This window comes from Tenrec ecaudatus, unplaced genomic scaffold (genome assembly GCF_050624435.1).
Source record: "Tenrec ecaudatus isolate mTenEca1 unplaced genomic scaffold, mTenEca1.hap1 Scaffold_329, whole genome shotgun sequence".
Lineage (NCBI taxonomy): Eukaryota > Metazoa > Chordata > Mammalia > Afrosoricida > Tenrecidae > Tenrec > Tenrec ecaudatus.
The window spans coordinates 366229-384575 of NW_027459053.1; the positions used below are offsets into that span (position 1 = coordinate 366229).

The window sequence follows — 18347 nt, forward strand, 5'->3', positions numbered from 1 at the left end:
TTTATTTAACTTACTATAACTCGGCATCCAACATGTGGCTGAATGAAAAAAACCTAGGGGCAGCTTACACACTGTAGCCCGGCATGTGAGAGTTAGGAAACAAGCACTAATCAATGGGCACCTCCTCATAGTGTCACAGTGAAGACTTTGGGGAATCACAGAGAATGTGTTTGACATCCCAGCTCCTTCATTTAATGGCTGTCTGCAGGAATAGGAAACTTCATGGTCTCAATTTCCTTAATATAAAAAATAATCGTGTAGCAGTGCCTACTGTACACAGTAGTTAAGAACATGAAGTGTGACACTGCCAAGAACCTTTTACGCATGTTTTTAACAAAGTAGAATTATTTTGGCTATCTTTTAAAATGCTAAACCTACATCAGTTCTTAAATAATTATACACATACTTTGTGGCAAGAATCCAGAAGCACCAAACTTTATTTTACCTCTTGTGAAATCATAGCCTCTAAAAATATAACCCTTAGACTGTTCATGCGTCCTAAGCATCTTAACCAATAAACTCCACCTTCAAGGAGCCCTTCTGAAAAAATAAACAAGAAAATTCTTACCGAGTTTTGGCAAAGAATAGGGCACTTTAAAGTAGTCTTCATAAAACTCAATTAGTCTCTTTGTTATATGGAGGGCGTAGTGCCCGGATCCTCTTCTGATGGCGTCGGGTCTTGCATACAACCGCACCTAAAACATATGCAGACGCAGCACTTTAGCCTTTTGGTCTCAAGTTGTATCTATCGTGCAAATATGAACCTACACAAATTACTTCAAGGACTACAAAAACTAAACAATATCCTTTGTCCATTATATCAAGGCACTTTGTAATTGAAAGAATCAAACTACAACAATTGAAGTAACCAAGGTGAGCAAGTTACAATTTCCTCCCTTTGCAAGACGACAAAGAGAACAATTCTATACCTTGCTTCAAAATAAATATTCAAAGTGATCACTTATGTGCGCCTGTTAGAGATTTGAAGGTATGGTGGATTAATATAATGGGTCCCTAACGATGCTGAAAATAGTCAGGATACGGTGGCTCAGCAGGAGAGAAAATTCATGGTTTGTTAAAGACATATTATAACAAACTTTGAAAGTATTACTGAGCAGGGCAGAAATATAATTTATGCCCCCTTCTTTTCTTTGGAAAAAACCTGTCTTGTTCCCAATCTGCAAACCAGGGATAGAAAATTCTTGCCTGGACATCAACAATCCTCATTCTGGTGGGCACTCTGCAAGTGCTCCTGGCTCAAACCCAGCTGAACATCATTCATATTCCAGCACAATCTGGACCCTTAATATGGATTTTAAATCAAGCACTGTATATTATCTAGTCCTCAGCCAAGAAGGATCCTAAGGCAAGTAACATAAAACTGAACAAAACTAACAATTGTACAGAAAAGGCTAAAATGAGATTAGTTTCCATAAAGCTTTCATAAAGCTATCCAGCATCCTTCTTTCCAAAGGCTAAGTCTATTTTTCACAGATGTGGTCCCTAATCCTCATATCAATTGTGTGAATAAGAAATGTGTATTTTGTACAGCAGTGGAGAGCAGTGTCCTGGGAGTTGGATTTTAGTCCAACTCTGCCACTAAGAACGTGGGATGCTGGTGAGCAAATTACTTAACCTGCTTGGGTCTCAAATGTTCTCATTTATAAAATAAAGGTGTTTGCCACCAGATAGTTCTACAGTGTTTTTCAATTCTAAAACACCTATTCCCAATCCCATTTTACAGATAAAAGGATTTATTATTTTCTTACTGGTGATTTTCCCAAATCAGTATAAAATATTTTATTTAGTATATGTAAATGGATATTTATGTTCATAAAGACTACAAAGGAAAACTGTAGTCCATGTGTAATGGTTAGATCTTATACTAACTTGGTACTTTTGTGGAGGCAGGGGTGGAGTCAAACCTGTCAATCATGTAGTCGCCTAGTGACGCCTCCTTGGGGGCGTGGCTTTTTATAAGCGAACAGCAAGAACTTCTTTCTCAAGCCCGCCGCCTTCCCTGCTTGCCAAGATTGTGTCTGCCTCTAGCGTCAGCCCCATGTGGACTGCAGACCCTGCATGTTTCAACACCCTGCCATTTCCCACCAACCCTGGATCCACAGGACTCTGCGCCCACCTGTGATCCCCCTGCTTCCGCTAAAGGTACTTGTTCTGTTTCATCCGCCTGCCTCAGCTGGGATGCATTCTTGATGTGAAATTGTTTCTTGATATCAAGGTTTTTTTTTTTCTGATTTCAAATCCATAAACAATCTATGTCATTGGTTTTGTTTCTTTAGACACCCTAGCCTACCCCATCGCAATATAACACATGATTGTACAGGTGACTCTTTACCATCTATATTAAAAGGAGAGAGAAGGGAAAACCAAAGCAGCTGCTCTTAAGTCAATTCTGAAGCAGCAGCTCGATATGTCCCAGAGCAGACCCGCTCCATAGAAGTGTATCACGGTAATTCGTCTGGAAGTCGTTCCTCGGGACTTCCTTCAACAGAATTTCTGGGTAGGGGTGAGCCAATCGCAAACTATCTGTACAGTCAAGATATAAGTACAATCTAAAAGCCTAGAAAATCGAGGAAAACACATTTTGACTTTAGCTTGAAAGACCTATAATTCAATACCAGATTTACTGACTAACACATTTCCAACAAAAATGGCTGACAGAAATATAACCTCTTCCATCAATCAATTCCACAAATCAGTCAAGATATCTGCAATGAATTCAATAACAATTAACTACTAAAATGATGAAGCTGCTTCTCATGCAGCAACTAAGTTAGATATAAAATTGGGTCCAGTCACCACAGATTTAGTCGGCAGCGGTAGAAAGCCGACACTCTCAGGAAAGCCCATCTGAAAGAGCAGCACATGCCACTCTTGACACTCGGGGAGATGCAGTCATTCCGAGTCCCTGCTGTGCCTGGCATCAACTATTCTGTATACATTCGGTATTTTAGGTGGAATTCCCAAGAGATAGGCCACAAGACAAGTAGGGTGTGTGGGTGATCAGGAAAGAGGCGTGCCCAGGAGATACCTCCGAGGGAATAGGCAAAGCAGCATCCAGAAACGTGAGAATCCAAGCGAGGCTGCAATTTCAGGTGAAATCTGGAGCACAGACTGACCCACAAGGGCCTCGATGATCTGGAAAGTGTGTCCTGCGTGATTGGCTGGCTCCCATGAGCCTGGACCAGGCCTCATTGGCTGCTCAGTGCTAAGGACGGGCATAAAACCTCAGGCACTTCCTGTTCTTGAGACAGCTGGGCAAGGAGCTCCCCTAGTCAATTGCTCTTGTTTTGGGACTCTCAGGTGTGAGCAGTTAGGAGTAAAATCACTAAAACGGAGCAATAGGGACATCAAATAGGGAAGGGGATCTAGCCTATACAACAGCAACTGTCATAGAAACTAATTCACTGTCAACAGATATTTAATTAGCACGTGCTCGGTGCCATAATAATCCGAGAAGTGGTGGACTGCTCACAAAAAGGTCAGTGGTTCAAAGCCACCAGCTAACTGAGAGGTCACCACTTCAAACTCACACTTCAGGAGCAGCATGAGGCCATCTGTTTCCATTGAGGTTTACAGCCTCGGAAATTCTAAGGGACACTGCCTGCCTCTCTGTCCCGCAGGGTCACTATGAATCAGAATTACTCAATGCCAGTTGGTTTAGTTTTTTGATTATTTTTAATAGGGATGAAAAAGACTACAGGAGGAGCAGGTGTGCATGTGTGTGTGAGAGATTGAGAGAGAGAAATGACTCAATGGCAGTGGGTGTTTTGTTCTTTGGGGGGAATTTTGTACCATGGTCAAGGCTAAGTATTTTTTATTTAATGATGAAGAAAACATGGTCTCTAGTTAAATGAGGTACAAAGCATTAAGGTACAAAGATCAGAGATAATATAATCATCATTATTAAAAAGCTTAACATATATTCAGTAATTTAGTATTTGTATTTTTTAGTTACATTATTTTCATATCAACTTGAAGATATGAAAATGTAGGGGTGGAGTCCAGTCTGTCAATCAGGTCACAGCCTGATGATGCCTCCTGTTGGGCATGGTCTTCTCATATGAAGGATCCTGGGCTCTCTCTCTCTCTCTCTCTCTCTCTCTCTCTCTCTCTCTCTCTCTCTCTCGCTCTCGCTCTTGCTCTCGCTCGCTCTCGCTCTCTCTTTTTCTCTTCCCTCTGCCTTTACCCTCCTGCTGGCAAGCCACTCAGAGACCTTCCAGAGCCCTGTGATGCTTCTACCACCATTTGATCCACAAGACTTGTCACCTACCAGCCTGTGATCTTCCTGCATTTTGCATCATGGCTTGCAGCTGTGTGAGTCTGAAGAGGAATTTATGGACTAAGATCAGACTTACAGACTAGTATTGGACATAAGGACTTTATCAGGACTATACTGGGATATTTTATTTATGCAGAATTACTTCTTGATATAAAGCTCTCTCTTACACATATATGAGTGTCCTTGGAATCCACTCTGTCCAGCAAACACATTGTACAAGTAACATTTTCCTGTGATATAAATGGCAAATGTATCATGAGAAAAATATATAGCTTTCAGAAGGTTTGAAATGAAGTAACTAATAAATTCAAGTTAAAACTATAACTAGGACCACTACAAAATGACAGAGTAAGGGTCACTGATTTTAATCTTAAGCACCATCACCGATTTTGGTAAAAATGCAGCTATTTCTATCAATCAACTCCACCAGTCTGTCAAGCTATCTGCAGGACCAGACAAGAAAAGCATGATTGAGTCAATCTGGTTGTTAAGAATTGATGGAAATGATCCAATTCCAGGTGAGGAAATAAGACATAGAAGCAGTGTCTTCATTTATTCATTCCAACATGTATTGCATGCCTGCTGTGTACCAGGCACTTTACGGGAGCCTACAAATAAAACAAGACCACAGAGTGCGTAGCCCTCGAGGTCTGAAGTTTGAACTCACCAGCCGCTCCAATGGAAAAAAGATAAGTTTTTGGTTCCTGTAAAGATTTACAGCCTTGGAAACCAAAAGTGGCAATTCTGCTCTGTCCTATAAGGTCAGTGTGAGTCAGAATTGACTAGATTCATACCATGCACTTCATAGCAGTGCCTAGATGTTGATAAGTAATGGCATGGATTAAGTTGTGTATCCTCAAAAGATGGGTGAGCTTGGCTGGATCATGATTTCCTGTATTGTGATTTTATTACTCCCCCACTTCGTGATCTTCTATGTATAGCTGAAGCTGGACTAGGTCATGGTGATGAGGATTATGTTATGTTTGTTATGTCACCGAGGCAGGATTCAGTGGGAGGCAACAGCCCTAGTCAAGATAAGGCCCCTCGTCCAGTGTCAGGAGAATCCTCCGGGGAGATAAGAAGAGAGAGAGAGGACCCTCCCCACCACAGTGAAAGAAAAGCCAGCAGAGTGTGTCTTTTTCACCGGGATCCCTGCCCTGAGAGCCTAGATTCAGGGAAAGAGGGATGTCCATACAGATGGAAATCTCCAAGGAATGCCAAGCCCACAGATGCTGAGGGCAGACAAGGACTTTGTCTTAGAGTCAACAGAGGAAGAAAGCCTTCCCCTAGATCTGGCATTTTGAGTTCTGACTTCTAGCCCTGAAACCATGAGAAAATAAACGAACTTGTCAAAGCCATCCCGGTGCTTAAGCTGTGTTGTAGCACCACTACTCTTCACGGCATCTTAAATGACACACAGATTAACAGCAAAAGGACAATATGAACATCAAAAGGGCATCTTTTGCTTTTCCTCTCATTCCAACAGATCAACTGATTAATCTCTTGTCCAAGGCCAAGTCCTTATTCCATCCCCTTTTACTTGAACAAAGACGTCACTGCCAAAATGCCTTCCCCGTTTCCTGCATCACCAACTGATGCCTGCCTCCTGGATCATTCTCCTCGGTAGGCACATACTCTGTTTTGTCTCCTTTGTTAAAATTAAAAACCGAAAAACCCTTAACCTCTGTTCCTCCAATTATTGTCCCATATTTCCATTCCCTTTTATATCAATGATACTCAAAAGAGTTTCCTATATTATAATAAACAACATAAAATGTAATATGAACCAGCATGAAAGTGGGCATATAATATAGAGACAATTATAAATGGGGTGTTTTGAAACGTATATCCCCTGCTTTTAAGTTGCTCATGAACTACAACCAGGCTTTTTTTTTTTTTTTTAATTTTAACAATTTATTGGGGCTCATACAATTCTTTTCACAGTTCATTAACCAGGCTTTTATACCCAGAAAACCAACACTAAATCCAATGTCACTGAGTTGATTCCAACTCCATGTTGGGTTTCCAAGGCTGTAAATCTTCAAGGGTGCAGAAAGCCTCAACTTGCCTCCATGAAGCAGTTGATGCGTTTGAAGCCCTGACACTGTGGTTGGTAGTCAGCCCAAAGCACCACCTGGGCCCCCAACAGTCTACCAGAACTAGACGCACCAAAAGTACCCTACTAATGACTTCACAATGCATGCTTGCCCTGTCAGCAGTGCTTGGGACAGGCGATCATGTGTTCTCTTTGAAACACTTTTGTTATTTGACTTCTATTCCCACTTAAGCACTCCCAAGTTTGGCTGGCTCCTCCTCTTTCTTCCCTCAATGGTAGAGAGATCCGGATTGCAAGCCATAGGCTTCTTCCACAGGCTGTCTACACTTAAGATCTTGCTAATCATATATCATATCTAGTTTTCAGATATTAAAACTGAAGACTTTCCCTACAATTTCAGATTTGTAAATGCAGCTGCCAACTGATACCTCCACTCAAATATCTATCAGTCATATTAAAACCAAACCTTGATACCTTGATATCTGTCTCTCTCTCTCTCTCTCTCTCTCTCTCTCTCTCTCTCTCTCTCTCTCACACACACACACACACACACACACACACACACACACACACACACACATCCTGCTTCTCCTATAGTCTGTTTCATCCTGTTTAAAACTAATCCAAAAAACAAAGCAGCCACTGTTGAATCAATTCTGACTCATCGTGACACTGTAGGACAGAGTCAAACTACTTCCAGGATCTCCAAGACTGTGAACTGTACATGCTGACAGAAAAAAAACGCATCTCCTCTGTCCCTGGGAGTAGCAGGTCAGCTCCCACTGCAGACCTACCTAAAAGGCTTATTAGTGTTGTGCTTAACCATAGTTAAGTGCATGCAGCAGGACAATGGTACACTTACCCACTCTATGACATTTCAAAGTTTGCATAGACTGGCAATAGAAAATAATAAAAGAAATCTGCATGCAACTTTCAGATATGTCTCTTATGAAAGGCATTTAAAACAATCAGGCAGATAGCCGTGAATCTAAACCAGCCAAAGACCATAAGCTGGAGCTCTTCTGACCCCAGCACTTTAGTAACAATGAAGATAAATCACAGCGTCAGTAAAGGGAGATAGAATGCATGTCAGTCTTGGCTCCATGGAAAAGACATATGAGACACACTCGGGGAAACTAAATTTACACAGTCTCCAGAATGAGCATCAAGGAGGGAAGCTGATCACACTCTATAAATACCACCAAGGTAACACCATAAATAATTAAGGAGAGGAAATATTCGTCATCTCTGAAGGAGCTCTAAAAATGAAGTTTTAGATTTACTTCTCTATTCCCACTTCTTGGCATCAAAACAGCTTTGTGTTGAGAGTTGGTTGCTCCTGCCCAGGACATATTGGCGCAGAAGAGTTGACATGTGGCTATAGTTACTCAGCCCTGCATAAGAAGAAGGACTCTCCTTTGTCCCACAGACCATACAGCTCAGACCCCCCAGCAGTGGAGGGATTAGACCTCTGCCAATCAACACTTCTGAAGCATGCCTCTAACCACCCCAGGGAGCCAGTGTCCAACCCTCCTAAACACAAGAAAAAGAAATTGGATTTGTGGCTTCTCAAAAAGTTAAAAATGAGGGGTCATAGGGAAGAGATGAGTCAGTCAGGGTGCAGTGTGGCACCAATGAAACACACAACTTTTCTCTAGTTCTTTGGTGTTTCCTTCACCCCACTATCATGACCTCAATTCTACCTTACAAATTGGATTAGACCAGAGCATGCCAACTGCTATAGATAAAAGCCCCAAACACAGGGAATCCAGGATAGATAAACCCTCAGGGCCAACAATGAGAGTGGCGATACCAGGAGGATTAGGGGATAGTGGGGGAAGAAAGGGGGAATCAACCACAATGATCAACAAGAACCCCCTCCAAGGGGGACAAATAATGGAAAAGTGGGTGAGGAATGATGGGGGACAAGGTAAGATATGGAAATAATAATCTATAACTTATCAAGGGTTTGTGAGGGTGGGTGCGGAGGGGAGGTAGGGGAAGAAATGGGGAGCTGATATCAGGGGTTCAATTGGGAATAGAATGCCTTGAGAATGATGGTGGCGGCATATGTGCAAATGTGCTTGGCACACTGGATGAATGTATGGATCGTGATAAGGGATGTAAGAGTCCCCAATAAAAGTATTTTAAAAAATGCAATGACCACATAAGACAGCAATTCCACTCCTAGGCATATGTTCAAAAAATTAAAAGCAGGACACTGATACTTATATACCAATGTTCATTGTAGCATTAGTCATAATAGTAAAAACTCGAAACAACCAAAATGCCTGTCAACAAATGAATGGATAAGCAAAATGTCTGTGCATACCTATGAAATCTGCTGTCATCTACGCTGGCTCATGGGGACCCCGTGGATGTCAGAGGGGAAGTTTGTTCCATAGAGTTTTCCATGGCTGAAATTTTACAGAAATAGACTGGCAGGGTTTTCTTCTGCAGAGTTTCTTGATAATTTCAGACAGCCAGCCTTGTAATTATTAACTGACAACTATGTGTCTCACCCAAAGAAGGTACACACATACGATGGAATATTACTTACTCCATACACATAAATGAAGTTAACATACACATACTACAATAGATGAACTTAGAAAGCATTCTGCAAAGTGAAATAACCCAGAGAGAAAATGACAGGTGTTGCACAATCCCACCTAAATAAGCAATAAAGTAGGCAAATGTACAGCGTAGAATGTATATCAGTGGTCCTCAGGCTCAGAGGGGGGGGAAGGAAAGTAAGGACTTAATGTGCACTGAGCTCCAGGTGACCAACGTTTTAGAATAGCACTGCCCACAACTATCCAAAGGAAGAAACACAGTAACAGTGGGTCTACTGCATGTATGTATGTATGTATATATATGTATATATGTATATATATTCTATTTGCTCAAATGAGTGCTCACCATGTAATAACATGGCATTTAGCAACCTGTAAAGTATAGGTAAAACATCTAGAGATTTCATTAAAGTGCAATTCTAAGTAGGTCTGAGGGGATTAGATGTGAAAGTTGAGAACAAAGAAAAATCAGTTTAAAAATATGACTTTGGTCATAGAAAAAATGCTGAATATTGTTTGATAAAACATTTCAAGACCAATTACCTATTCATTGAAATGCCTTTTTTAAACAGAATAAACTACACACATGGAAATGGTTGGTTAGAATACACAAGAATCAATCAACTTTATCTGTGTAAAGACAAGATGGAAAAAGTTCAATTTCATTAGACAAAACAACGTCAAGGAACAGCCATGAAAAGAGATCATCAATGGCTCATATGCAAGTTCAAGTTGAAGCTGAAAAAAGAAATCCATGAAAGCCAAAATAGAGCGTGGATTTAAAAGGCCATCTCAAAAATAGATAGGACACATTAGACCAGATGAGTTGTGGGATCATATCAAGGATACCATACATTGAGTCTCTCTCGGCCCGCTGAGGGCCGCTCTGGCCGGTGCTTCGCCCCGGCGCCTCCGTGCGCTCGGCCAACGGCCTCCGAGAGCGCCCCCCCCGAGCGCCCCGGGAGCCAGCGGGCGGCGGCCCTCGCCAGGGACCCTCCAGCGGGCCCAGGGCCCCTTTTGTTCCCCGTAGGACTTTTTGGAAAAGAACTTAAACGAATGGTTTCCATGAGGGGGCTTCAGAAAAGTCGTAAGCTTGAATTCAGAGATGATGGAGTTTTTCCATTTTTTTTAAGCACCCTCATGTACATAAAAACCTTGAACTAAGACCACACCATATATGCTAAAAAAAAAAAACAACAAAACTGGAGGGTGTTTTTTGGGAACCAAGTGGCTCTAAATCCAACACATGCCCTTTGAAGCAAGTTAAAGGATTTACTATGAAGCCCAGAAGCAGATAGTGCCAAGTAGCAGGCAGTAGTAGTTACCCATTTGGTGAGTGGGGCAGCATTTCCTTCCCCCACTGCTGCTGAGATGGCGGAAATCAGTCGCATCCAGTATGAGATGGAATACACCGAAGGTATCAGTCAGCGAATGAGGGTCCCAGAGAAGTTAAAAGTAGCACCGCCGAATTCTGACCTAGAACAAGGATTTCAAGACGGCTCTCCAAATGCTAGTGTGATAATGCAGGTCCCAGAGAGGATTGTTGTGGCAGGAAATAATGAAGACATTCCATTTTCAAGACCAGCAGATCTTGACCTTATTCAATCAACTCCCTTTAAGCCTCTGGCACTGAAAACACCACCGCGTGTTCTTACACTAAGTGAAAGACCGCTAGACTTCCTAGACTTAGAAAGACCTGTACCAACGCCTCAAAATGAAGAAGTGAAATGTCGATTGATGACAAACCTCGTCCTGGATGTGTGTCAGCTTCCCAAACAGACGAAAATGATGACAAAATCTGTGCACTTGTGCTCAAAGACTAATGACAGACCATTGAAGAGATGGGGACGTTATCTGAGCTCAGTTCAGCAAATTGTAACGGAAGATTTAGGAATGAGAAGGGACGCTGCAAAGTTTGTTCCATGGGTTCTGACTGACCAGGGAAAAGAGCCGTGGAAACATGCCTGTGCTCTGAAAGAACAACTCTGAAATGCCCCCAACATTTTTCTCCAAGGTCATTACTGGTAAACAGACATGGTGCTATTCTTTATACCCCGAAACCAAACACCAGTCAAGCCAATGGAAGACGCATTGTCACCTTGCCCAAAAAAAAGTTCATCAAGTGAAATCAAAGATCAAGACGATTCTCATTTGTTTTTGTTTTTTGGATATAATGGGGGATAGTGCATTTGGAGTTCATTCCACTACGTCAAACTGTTAATCACACTTTCTGTTTAGAGGTTGTGAAAGATCTCGTAATGTTGTGTGACAGAAGTCTGATCTGTGGCAGAAGGGACACTGCTTTTGCCACCATGACAATACACTTGCTCATGTAGCCATCTCATTGTGCCAGGTTTTGCCAAAAAGGGCATGCCTCTCTTCCCCACACACCTTACTCACCTGACTTTGCTCCGGGCAACTTCTTTTTGTTTCTGTGAATGCAGAGGGACATGAATGGACAGTAATTTGATGACATAGAGAGGTGAGGACAAAAGCGAGGGAGGCGCTATCAGCCATCCAAATAGATGGGTTTGAAAAATGTTTCCAAGAATGGAATCGCAGATTTTACAAATGTGTTAAGTGTAATGGAGAGTACTCTGAAGGTGATAGAGTTGCTTTGTAAAAATATTTGAATACATAGCTTTGAAAAAAAAAAAAAGGATACCATACATTAAAAAGGCAAAGTCAGAAAAATTTTTAAAAATTAAAAACAGAGGGGACCCGGAAATGTGCTTTGGGGCACAGAATGGTAGCTAAAGCCAATAGAGAGATGCTGAATCAAAAGAGTTACACAGAAGGTTTCAAAACCTAGAGGTTGTTATCATGAAAAATTCAAACACCTGGAAATAAACAACTAAGAAGGAAAAACATACCCAATATTTTTCAAGTTGAAAGAACTGAAAAGGAAAGGGTTCAGTCATAATATTGAAAGATTCGGCAAAACAAGAGGGAAACCCTACAAAAGATGGCTTTCCAGAATGGCTGTTACAATGGGCTCATCCATGACAATTATGGAGATGGTGCAAGACCAGATAGTGTTCTGCTACATATAGTGTTGTAATAAATCAAAGATGACCTGGCAATATCACACCAACATCATAGACCAGATACTGAACAACAAAAATATAATCAAGAACTGACAGCACTAAGAAACTAATGACACACCCATTCAGAAGTTTCAATAAATGGCTCCAACCCTGGACACACTCACACATCTGTTTAGAAGATGGCTATCTGTTTGGAAGATAGTAACCAGACTAAAGCCTGAAAAGATGCCTATTTGTTCCCATTCCAAAGAAAGGTGAGCCAATTGAATACCAGGCTTTTCAAAAGTTTGTGAAAAAGAAAAGAGATTAGGAAAATGAATTTCCACTAACTTTTTAAAGCCCCCTTGTACCTACATTATCAAAAAATATCTTTAATATTGAATTGTCTTAGCGTTCTCTATTTTACTTCTCTAGATTCCAATATCCATTGAAGTGGCTACACAGCAACTCAGAGACCAAATCCACGATTAAATGATTTATTAAAGAAGTTAACAAATTGTAATGCCCATAAGAGGTGCTCAGGGTAGTTGCTAACCAGGACATGTGTGTGACAAAGTCACAGGTCTGTTAATACGGCCAAATTGGCGTACCCTTTTGCTGTAACCCTCAATCCAAAGGCAGTCAGCTCAAGCTCTATGGATCAGCAACCCAGCTCTTTTAAGAACCCAGAGGTGCCCCACTGGAGAAGTCTGCCTCCTGAACAACAGCCCTAATCTCAGCTCGGAAACCCAGCCCTCCCCTCTCATGCTCTAGCTCCTGGTGTGACAGCTGCCCCTCTGCTGCGATAACTGTCATCTGGATCCAGAAGGACCCTATGCAGTCATCTCTGGTCCACTCTTGCGTCCTGCTGATAAGGACATCCCTACTCTTCCTTCTCAGGTGATACACAGCAGGATGGCACTCCCAGGAATCCTGTTTTCAATGACTCACAAGTGAATCTGATCAGTATTATCCCCACCTTCTTACCAGACCCATGCATGGAAAGGTTGTTTATGGGAGTTAGAGACTTTGGCCAGAAGAACCACATTAAATCATTCAGTGCCCCTTCGAGTATCACATGCAGTTAAAGCTTTACTGAAGATAATTCAACCATGGCTGCAGCAGTGAGTGGACAGAAAGCTGCCAAAGCTCAAGCTGCGTCCCAAAGACGATGCTGAATTAGAGACGCCATTGGGGGAGTCGGGGGATCCTGGCAAGAAGCAGAGAAGACCAGAAGCTTATTTACCTGTATTTTATTGACTACACAGAAGCATTTGACTGTGAGCATCCTAACAAATTATGGAGAACACTGCAAACAATGACCACTGCAGAACACTTCACTGAAGGCATGCAGAAGCTGTCAGAGACCACAAGGCAACTGTTAGAACAGAACAACGGAATGCTGTGAGGTTTAGAGCAGAAGGGAAATGTGTCTGGGTTGTGTCTATTCCATCTGTGTCCTGAGCAAGTAATCTGAGATTCTGGATGTTTTAAAGAATATGGCGTCAGGACTGGAAGTAGATTGACAACCTGCAATATATAAATGAGATAAGCTTGCTTGCTGAAAGTGAAGAGGACTTGGAACACTTCCTAATGAAGATCAGAGTGTAGCCTTCAGCAGACTGCAAATCCATGTGAAGAAAACAATGGACCCAAGTCAACATCATGATAAACTGAGAAAAGATTCATGTTCTCAAGGCTTTCATTTTATTTGTACCGATAATCAATGTCCATCGGAGCATCAATCAAAAAATCAAATGATCTATTACATTGGGGCAATCTTTTGAAAAAAGAGTTCTTTAAAGTGCTAAAGAGCTAACTTTGAGGACTAAGGTGTGCCTGACTCAAGCCATATTCTTTTCCATTAGCTCGTGTATGTAAAAACCGAGCAATAAATAAGAATTGATGCCTATAAATCATGGTGTTGGTGAAGGATACTGAAAGAACCATGGACTTCCAGAACAAAAACAAGTTTGCCTCAGAAGAAGTACAGGCAGAATGCTCTTTAGATGCAAGGATGAAAAGGCTTTGTCTCGCGTACTCTGGACATGTGATCCAGAAGGTCCGGTCCCTGGTCAACACAGACCGATTCTCACAGAAGTCTACACAGTGGGTTCCAAGATAACAGTGTTTCAGGGTAACCCAGAACTGGACTGCGTTTCACCTGTTGTACATAGGTTGCTCTGTGCTCCATTAAATTGGCAACCCACAATACCAACAACAGATCCGGGAAAGACTTTGAGAGTCTGTTTTTCTTAGTGCTCCTAAATGATCCTGAGGCTGCCGTGTTATGGGCCACTCTTTAATAGTAAGCATCGGAGGAGTTGAGAGTTTTGTGGGAGAGACAGGCACAGAGAGATAAAACTAATCTAACGACACGGCAACAAATAATAGAATTCGCCCTAGTAATGAAAAGAGTGAGGGGTTTGGTTGCTAACTGAAAGGGCGGTAGTTTGAACCCACCCCATTGTTCCACAAAAGAACTACCAGGCCATTTGCTCTATAAAGACGACAGACAACGCTGTATGGACAGCTTTACGGGGTCCCGTGAGGTCCTTGTGGGTCACAATTGACTCAGTAGCACATAACAAGCACAGCAACAACATATTATAGGTCACTAACTAAGCCTGAGGAAGTGCAGTTTCCCAGAGAAGAAAACTCTTCATTCAGTTCTGAAAAATGATGTTATTAAAGATCTTGAAAGGACGCTCAAGAAATTCTCGTGACATTTCCATTCACAGATAGTTAATATGACTAAGTTGAGGAATAAGAGGGATTCAATTAGATCCTGATTGACGTTGGTTGGCCTGGGATTTTACAGTGACTGAACAGAAGACAGTATGGAGCAGAACAGCACGGGCTTTCAAATCAGGTAACATCTCTGAACGAATGTTTCCCATGGGGAAATGGGCACAATAAAACCTGTCTCTGGGGTTGTAGAAGGTATAACAAATGTGAGCTCTTAACATGTGTCACGCTCTCTCCCCTTTTATTGGCATCTAAAATCAATGGCAACTCCAACCTCACCATAAATGCTCTCCCCACCCTCCATCCTTTATAGTTACTTTCATTTCTGATTGCTCTAAATGTGCTTATGTCTCTAAAAAAACACTGAATTTGCAAATTTTCTGTCTTCTAGGGAAAAATGAGTTAAATGTATTATTCCACTTGCTCACTGTTATTATTCTTTAAATAATAGTTCATAAGCCTATTCCTCAAAATAAGTAAAGATGTGGTCATCGTATATCTGCCTTAAGTTTTTCAAGGGAGCTTGGATTTCAAATATTCTGCCCACTCATTAAATAATGATCACCAATTTTTGGTTTAAAAAATGGCTACCACTGACATAAAACAGAGCATAATAAATTGCCACCATGGGTCCGCGGAAGGGTTTTACTAAAAAAAATTTTTTTTAATAATCTCATTCTAATGTTTGTCTTCAATTCCTAACATATAAGGTATGATGGGGCAAACCTCCATGATTACCATATTATCCCTGTACTCAGATTGTGTATAATCTGGGGGTTGGGGGGTGAGTCTGCAAAACCGGTTGCCACAATGTTGGAATTGGTCTGCATAATACCAAACCCAAAACCAAACTCACTGCTATTGAGTCTATTCCAGCTCACAGTGACCCTACAAGGACAGGGTAGAACTGTCACTGTGCATTTCACAGACCCTAACTCTTTATGGGAGAAGGAAGCCCCTTCTTTCGCTTACAGAGTGGCTGTTGGTTTCAAACTGCTGACCTGGTAGTTAGCAACAAATGGATTACCCTTATGCCACCAGGGCACCTTCTTGTGTGCTGAAGGCAGTTATTTCTTCCAGTGACCCACAGACAACACTTGACTCTCTTATTTTGGGTTCCATCTTCTGCTTGCCAGCCAAACAAAGAAAGTCTAGGCATTCTGCTCCCCATTTCTCTCCCATTCTACATGGAACAAAGTATTGTGATCTTAGTTAGAAGTTTGTTTCATGTTGCCTCTTGCAGTGCATAAATCCAGGCAATTATGTGATGGCCTTGCTGTTCCCTTGGTGCATTCTCTTCATACTTGCAGCGTTGGCCTGGTAGTGGCGAATTCCCAGAGCATTTGGTTGCGGAAAATATCGTGATTTTCCACACTTGTTTTTAAGTGACATCTTTCTGGGTAGAGGATTCTTAGTTAGAGATCATTTTTGTTTAATAATTTATACATTTTGTTCCATTGTCTAAAATTGCTGGGGGGTATGTACACTGATTCTATGAATGCTTCTCAGTAAGTTACACTGATCTTTGTCTCTTGCTGCTTTCCGAATTCTTTTGCTTTGGTTTTGAAGAGTTTTATTAGAAGACGGCTGGGAGTTAATCTTTGTCTCTTTTGGTTGACATCCATGGATTGTGTTTGGTTGCAGTTGGTTTGGGCGGAGTGACTGGTTGTGGTTGGGTAGTTGGGCGGTTGTGGCTGTTGGTTGTTGTTGTTGGCTGTGGTGTAAATTCCACTCAGAGTGACCTGTGTACAACAGAAGGACACACTGCCTGGTCTTCCACTGTCCTCACAATTGTTCTTTTCAAGGTCATTGTTGCAGTCACTGTGTCAGTTAATCTCTGTGAGGGCCTTCTGCTTTTTCACTGTGCCGACACGAGTCCGTAAGTCCCTCATTGGACTCATGCAGTCACATGCCATGATGCAGAATGCAAGAAGATCACAGGCCGGTGGGTGCAAAGTCTCGTGGTTCCAATGGCCGTGGATCCGAGAGTTCTCATAGTGACTCACCAGCAGGAAGGTGAAAGGAAAGAGAAAGAGGCGCCGGTCTCCAGGCAGCCATTTATTTCATCGCACCTCCTAAGGAGGTCATCAAGTTGCAACCTGGCTGGCAGGCTATCCTCCACCCACATCTTCTTACAGGAGCCAGGTACAAACAAAAAAAAACCCCCCTAACTATCACATTGTGCTTTTTCAGGAACCAGTCTCTACTGGTGACATGTTCAGAGTACACAAAACTAAGTCTCGCCATTCTCACATCAATAAAACACAAGTAAACTACTGGTAAGGATGTTTTCTTTCATCTAAGATCCAGCAACATCAATGTCATCCCTCCTCTGATTCCTGCTCAAAGTTCTGCTCATGTAGCTTCTCGTATTTGTTTCTCTGTTCAGTTCTGATCATCTCTATGGTTATCGCTTGAAAAATAATATCTATGTCTTTACTATTACTATAGAGTTCTGGAATGTCTATATTAGACTGATTCCTAATTAAATCAAATATTACCTTTTCTTTTGTTTCTTGTTCTTGAGGCTTGTTATTTTGTCTTTTAATTCACTCATTCTACAGTTTGTCTGTTGACCTCTACTATGGTCTCTCTCCTATTATATTACTACTTTGCCTTGTTTTCCAATTTTCTTTCTTTTTTAAGTTTCAGTTTCCTTGTTGAATCTCTCATTTTGTTCCTCCATTTTCTTTTTTAACCATTTCACTAGCATATAATTCACATATAATACAATAATTCAATCATATTTTTTAAAAGTAATACAATCATCACCACAATCAATTTCAGAACATTTACCTCGTGTATCCATTGTCATTAGCTCGCCATTTCCCTACAACCTCCCCCACTGTGCCATGAGGAAACCATTCATCCAATTACTTACTTGATATATTTCTATCTCAGTCGAAATATTAAAAAACCTTGTTGTATTTAGTTTAGTTTAAATTTGTTCTAATTTTAAAAGGCTCAAAAGAGAGATCAAGTGGTAAGGTGATACATTTTTAACCTAATTGTATCTTTAATAATCCACTTTCCAATACACTCCTTCCATTGTTTTCTGTGACTTTTGCTTCCTCCAAACACATTTAGCACCACGGTCTGAAAGTGATTGATTCTTGGCAGTAGTCTGACCTCATAGGATAAAATCTCTCTCCTCCATGCTTTTCTTTTGATTGATCCTTCTCTTGTAATTCTGCGTGCTTTACTATTTTTAGTTAAACCTTGGTCATTTTCCTATTTCTTTTTTAACTTTAAATGTCATACTCTAGTTTTCGGTGGGAACTGTCTCTGATTGACTGACCTGGTAGCACCAAGGTCAAATAACCAGGTGCCAATCAAAAGACTGGGGTCCACACTCAACAGCCTCTGCGTGGGGAAAGACCCCTGCCTTGGAAACCAGCGGGGTGCTGCACTCTGTCCACAGGTCCCTGTGTATCCGAATCAAGAGAGCAGCCATGGACTAGCTATCTTTTCCTGAAAGAAGTCATTATTCAGTGCTGATTCAGTTCCGGATGCTTGAATTCAGAAAGACAACAGGTATATATGGAAATGGCGGGAATATTTAGCTGCCTGGACTGTGATGTAAGCAACAGGGCTTGACTTTCCAGGGCAAAGACTAGAGGGCTCTTTCTTTCCCTCATGGG

The 18347-nt window shown here is 41.5% G+C and overlaps 1 protein-coding gene across 1 annotated transcript in view; it reads right to left on the reverse strand.

The window, feature by feature from the left end:
* LOC142436480 (thyrotropin-releasing hormone-degrading ectoenzyme-like) overlaps positions 1-18347 on the reverse strand; it is a 118346-nt gene that overhangs the window by 21585 nt on the left and 78414 nt on the right. Inside the window, exon 2 of the mRNA XM_075540104.1 lies at positions 569-695. Within this exon, the coding sequence (XP_075396219.1) occupies positions 632-695 (64 nt within the window). The 3' untranslated portion in view covers positions 569-631. The remainder of the gene's footprint in view (positions 1-568; positions 696-18347) is intronic.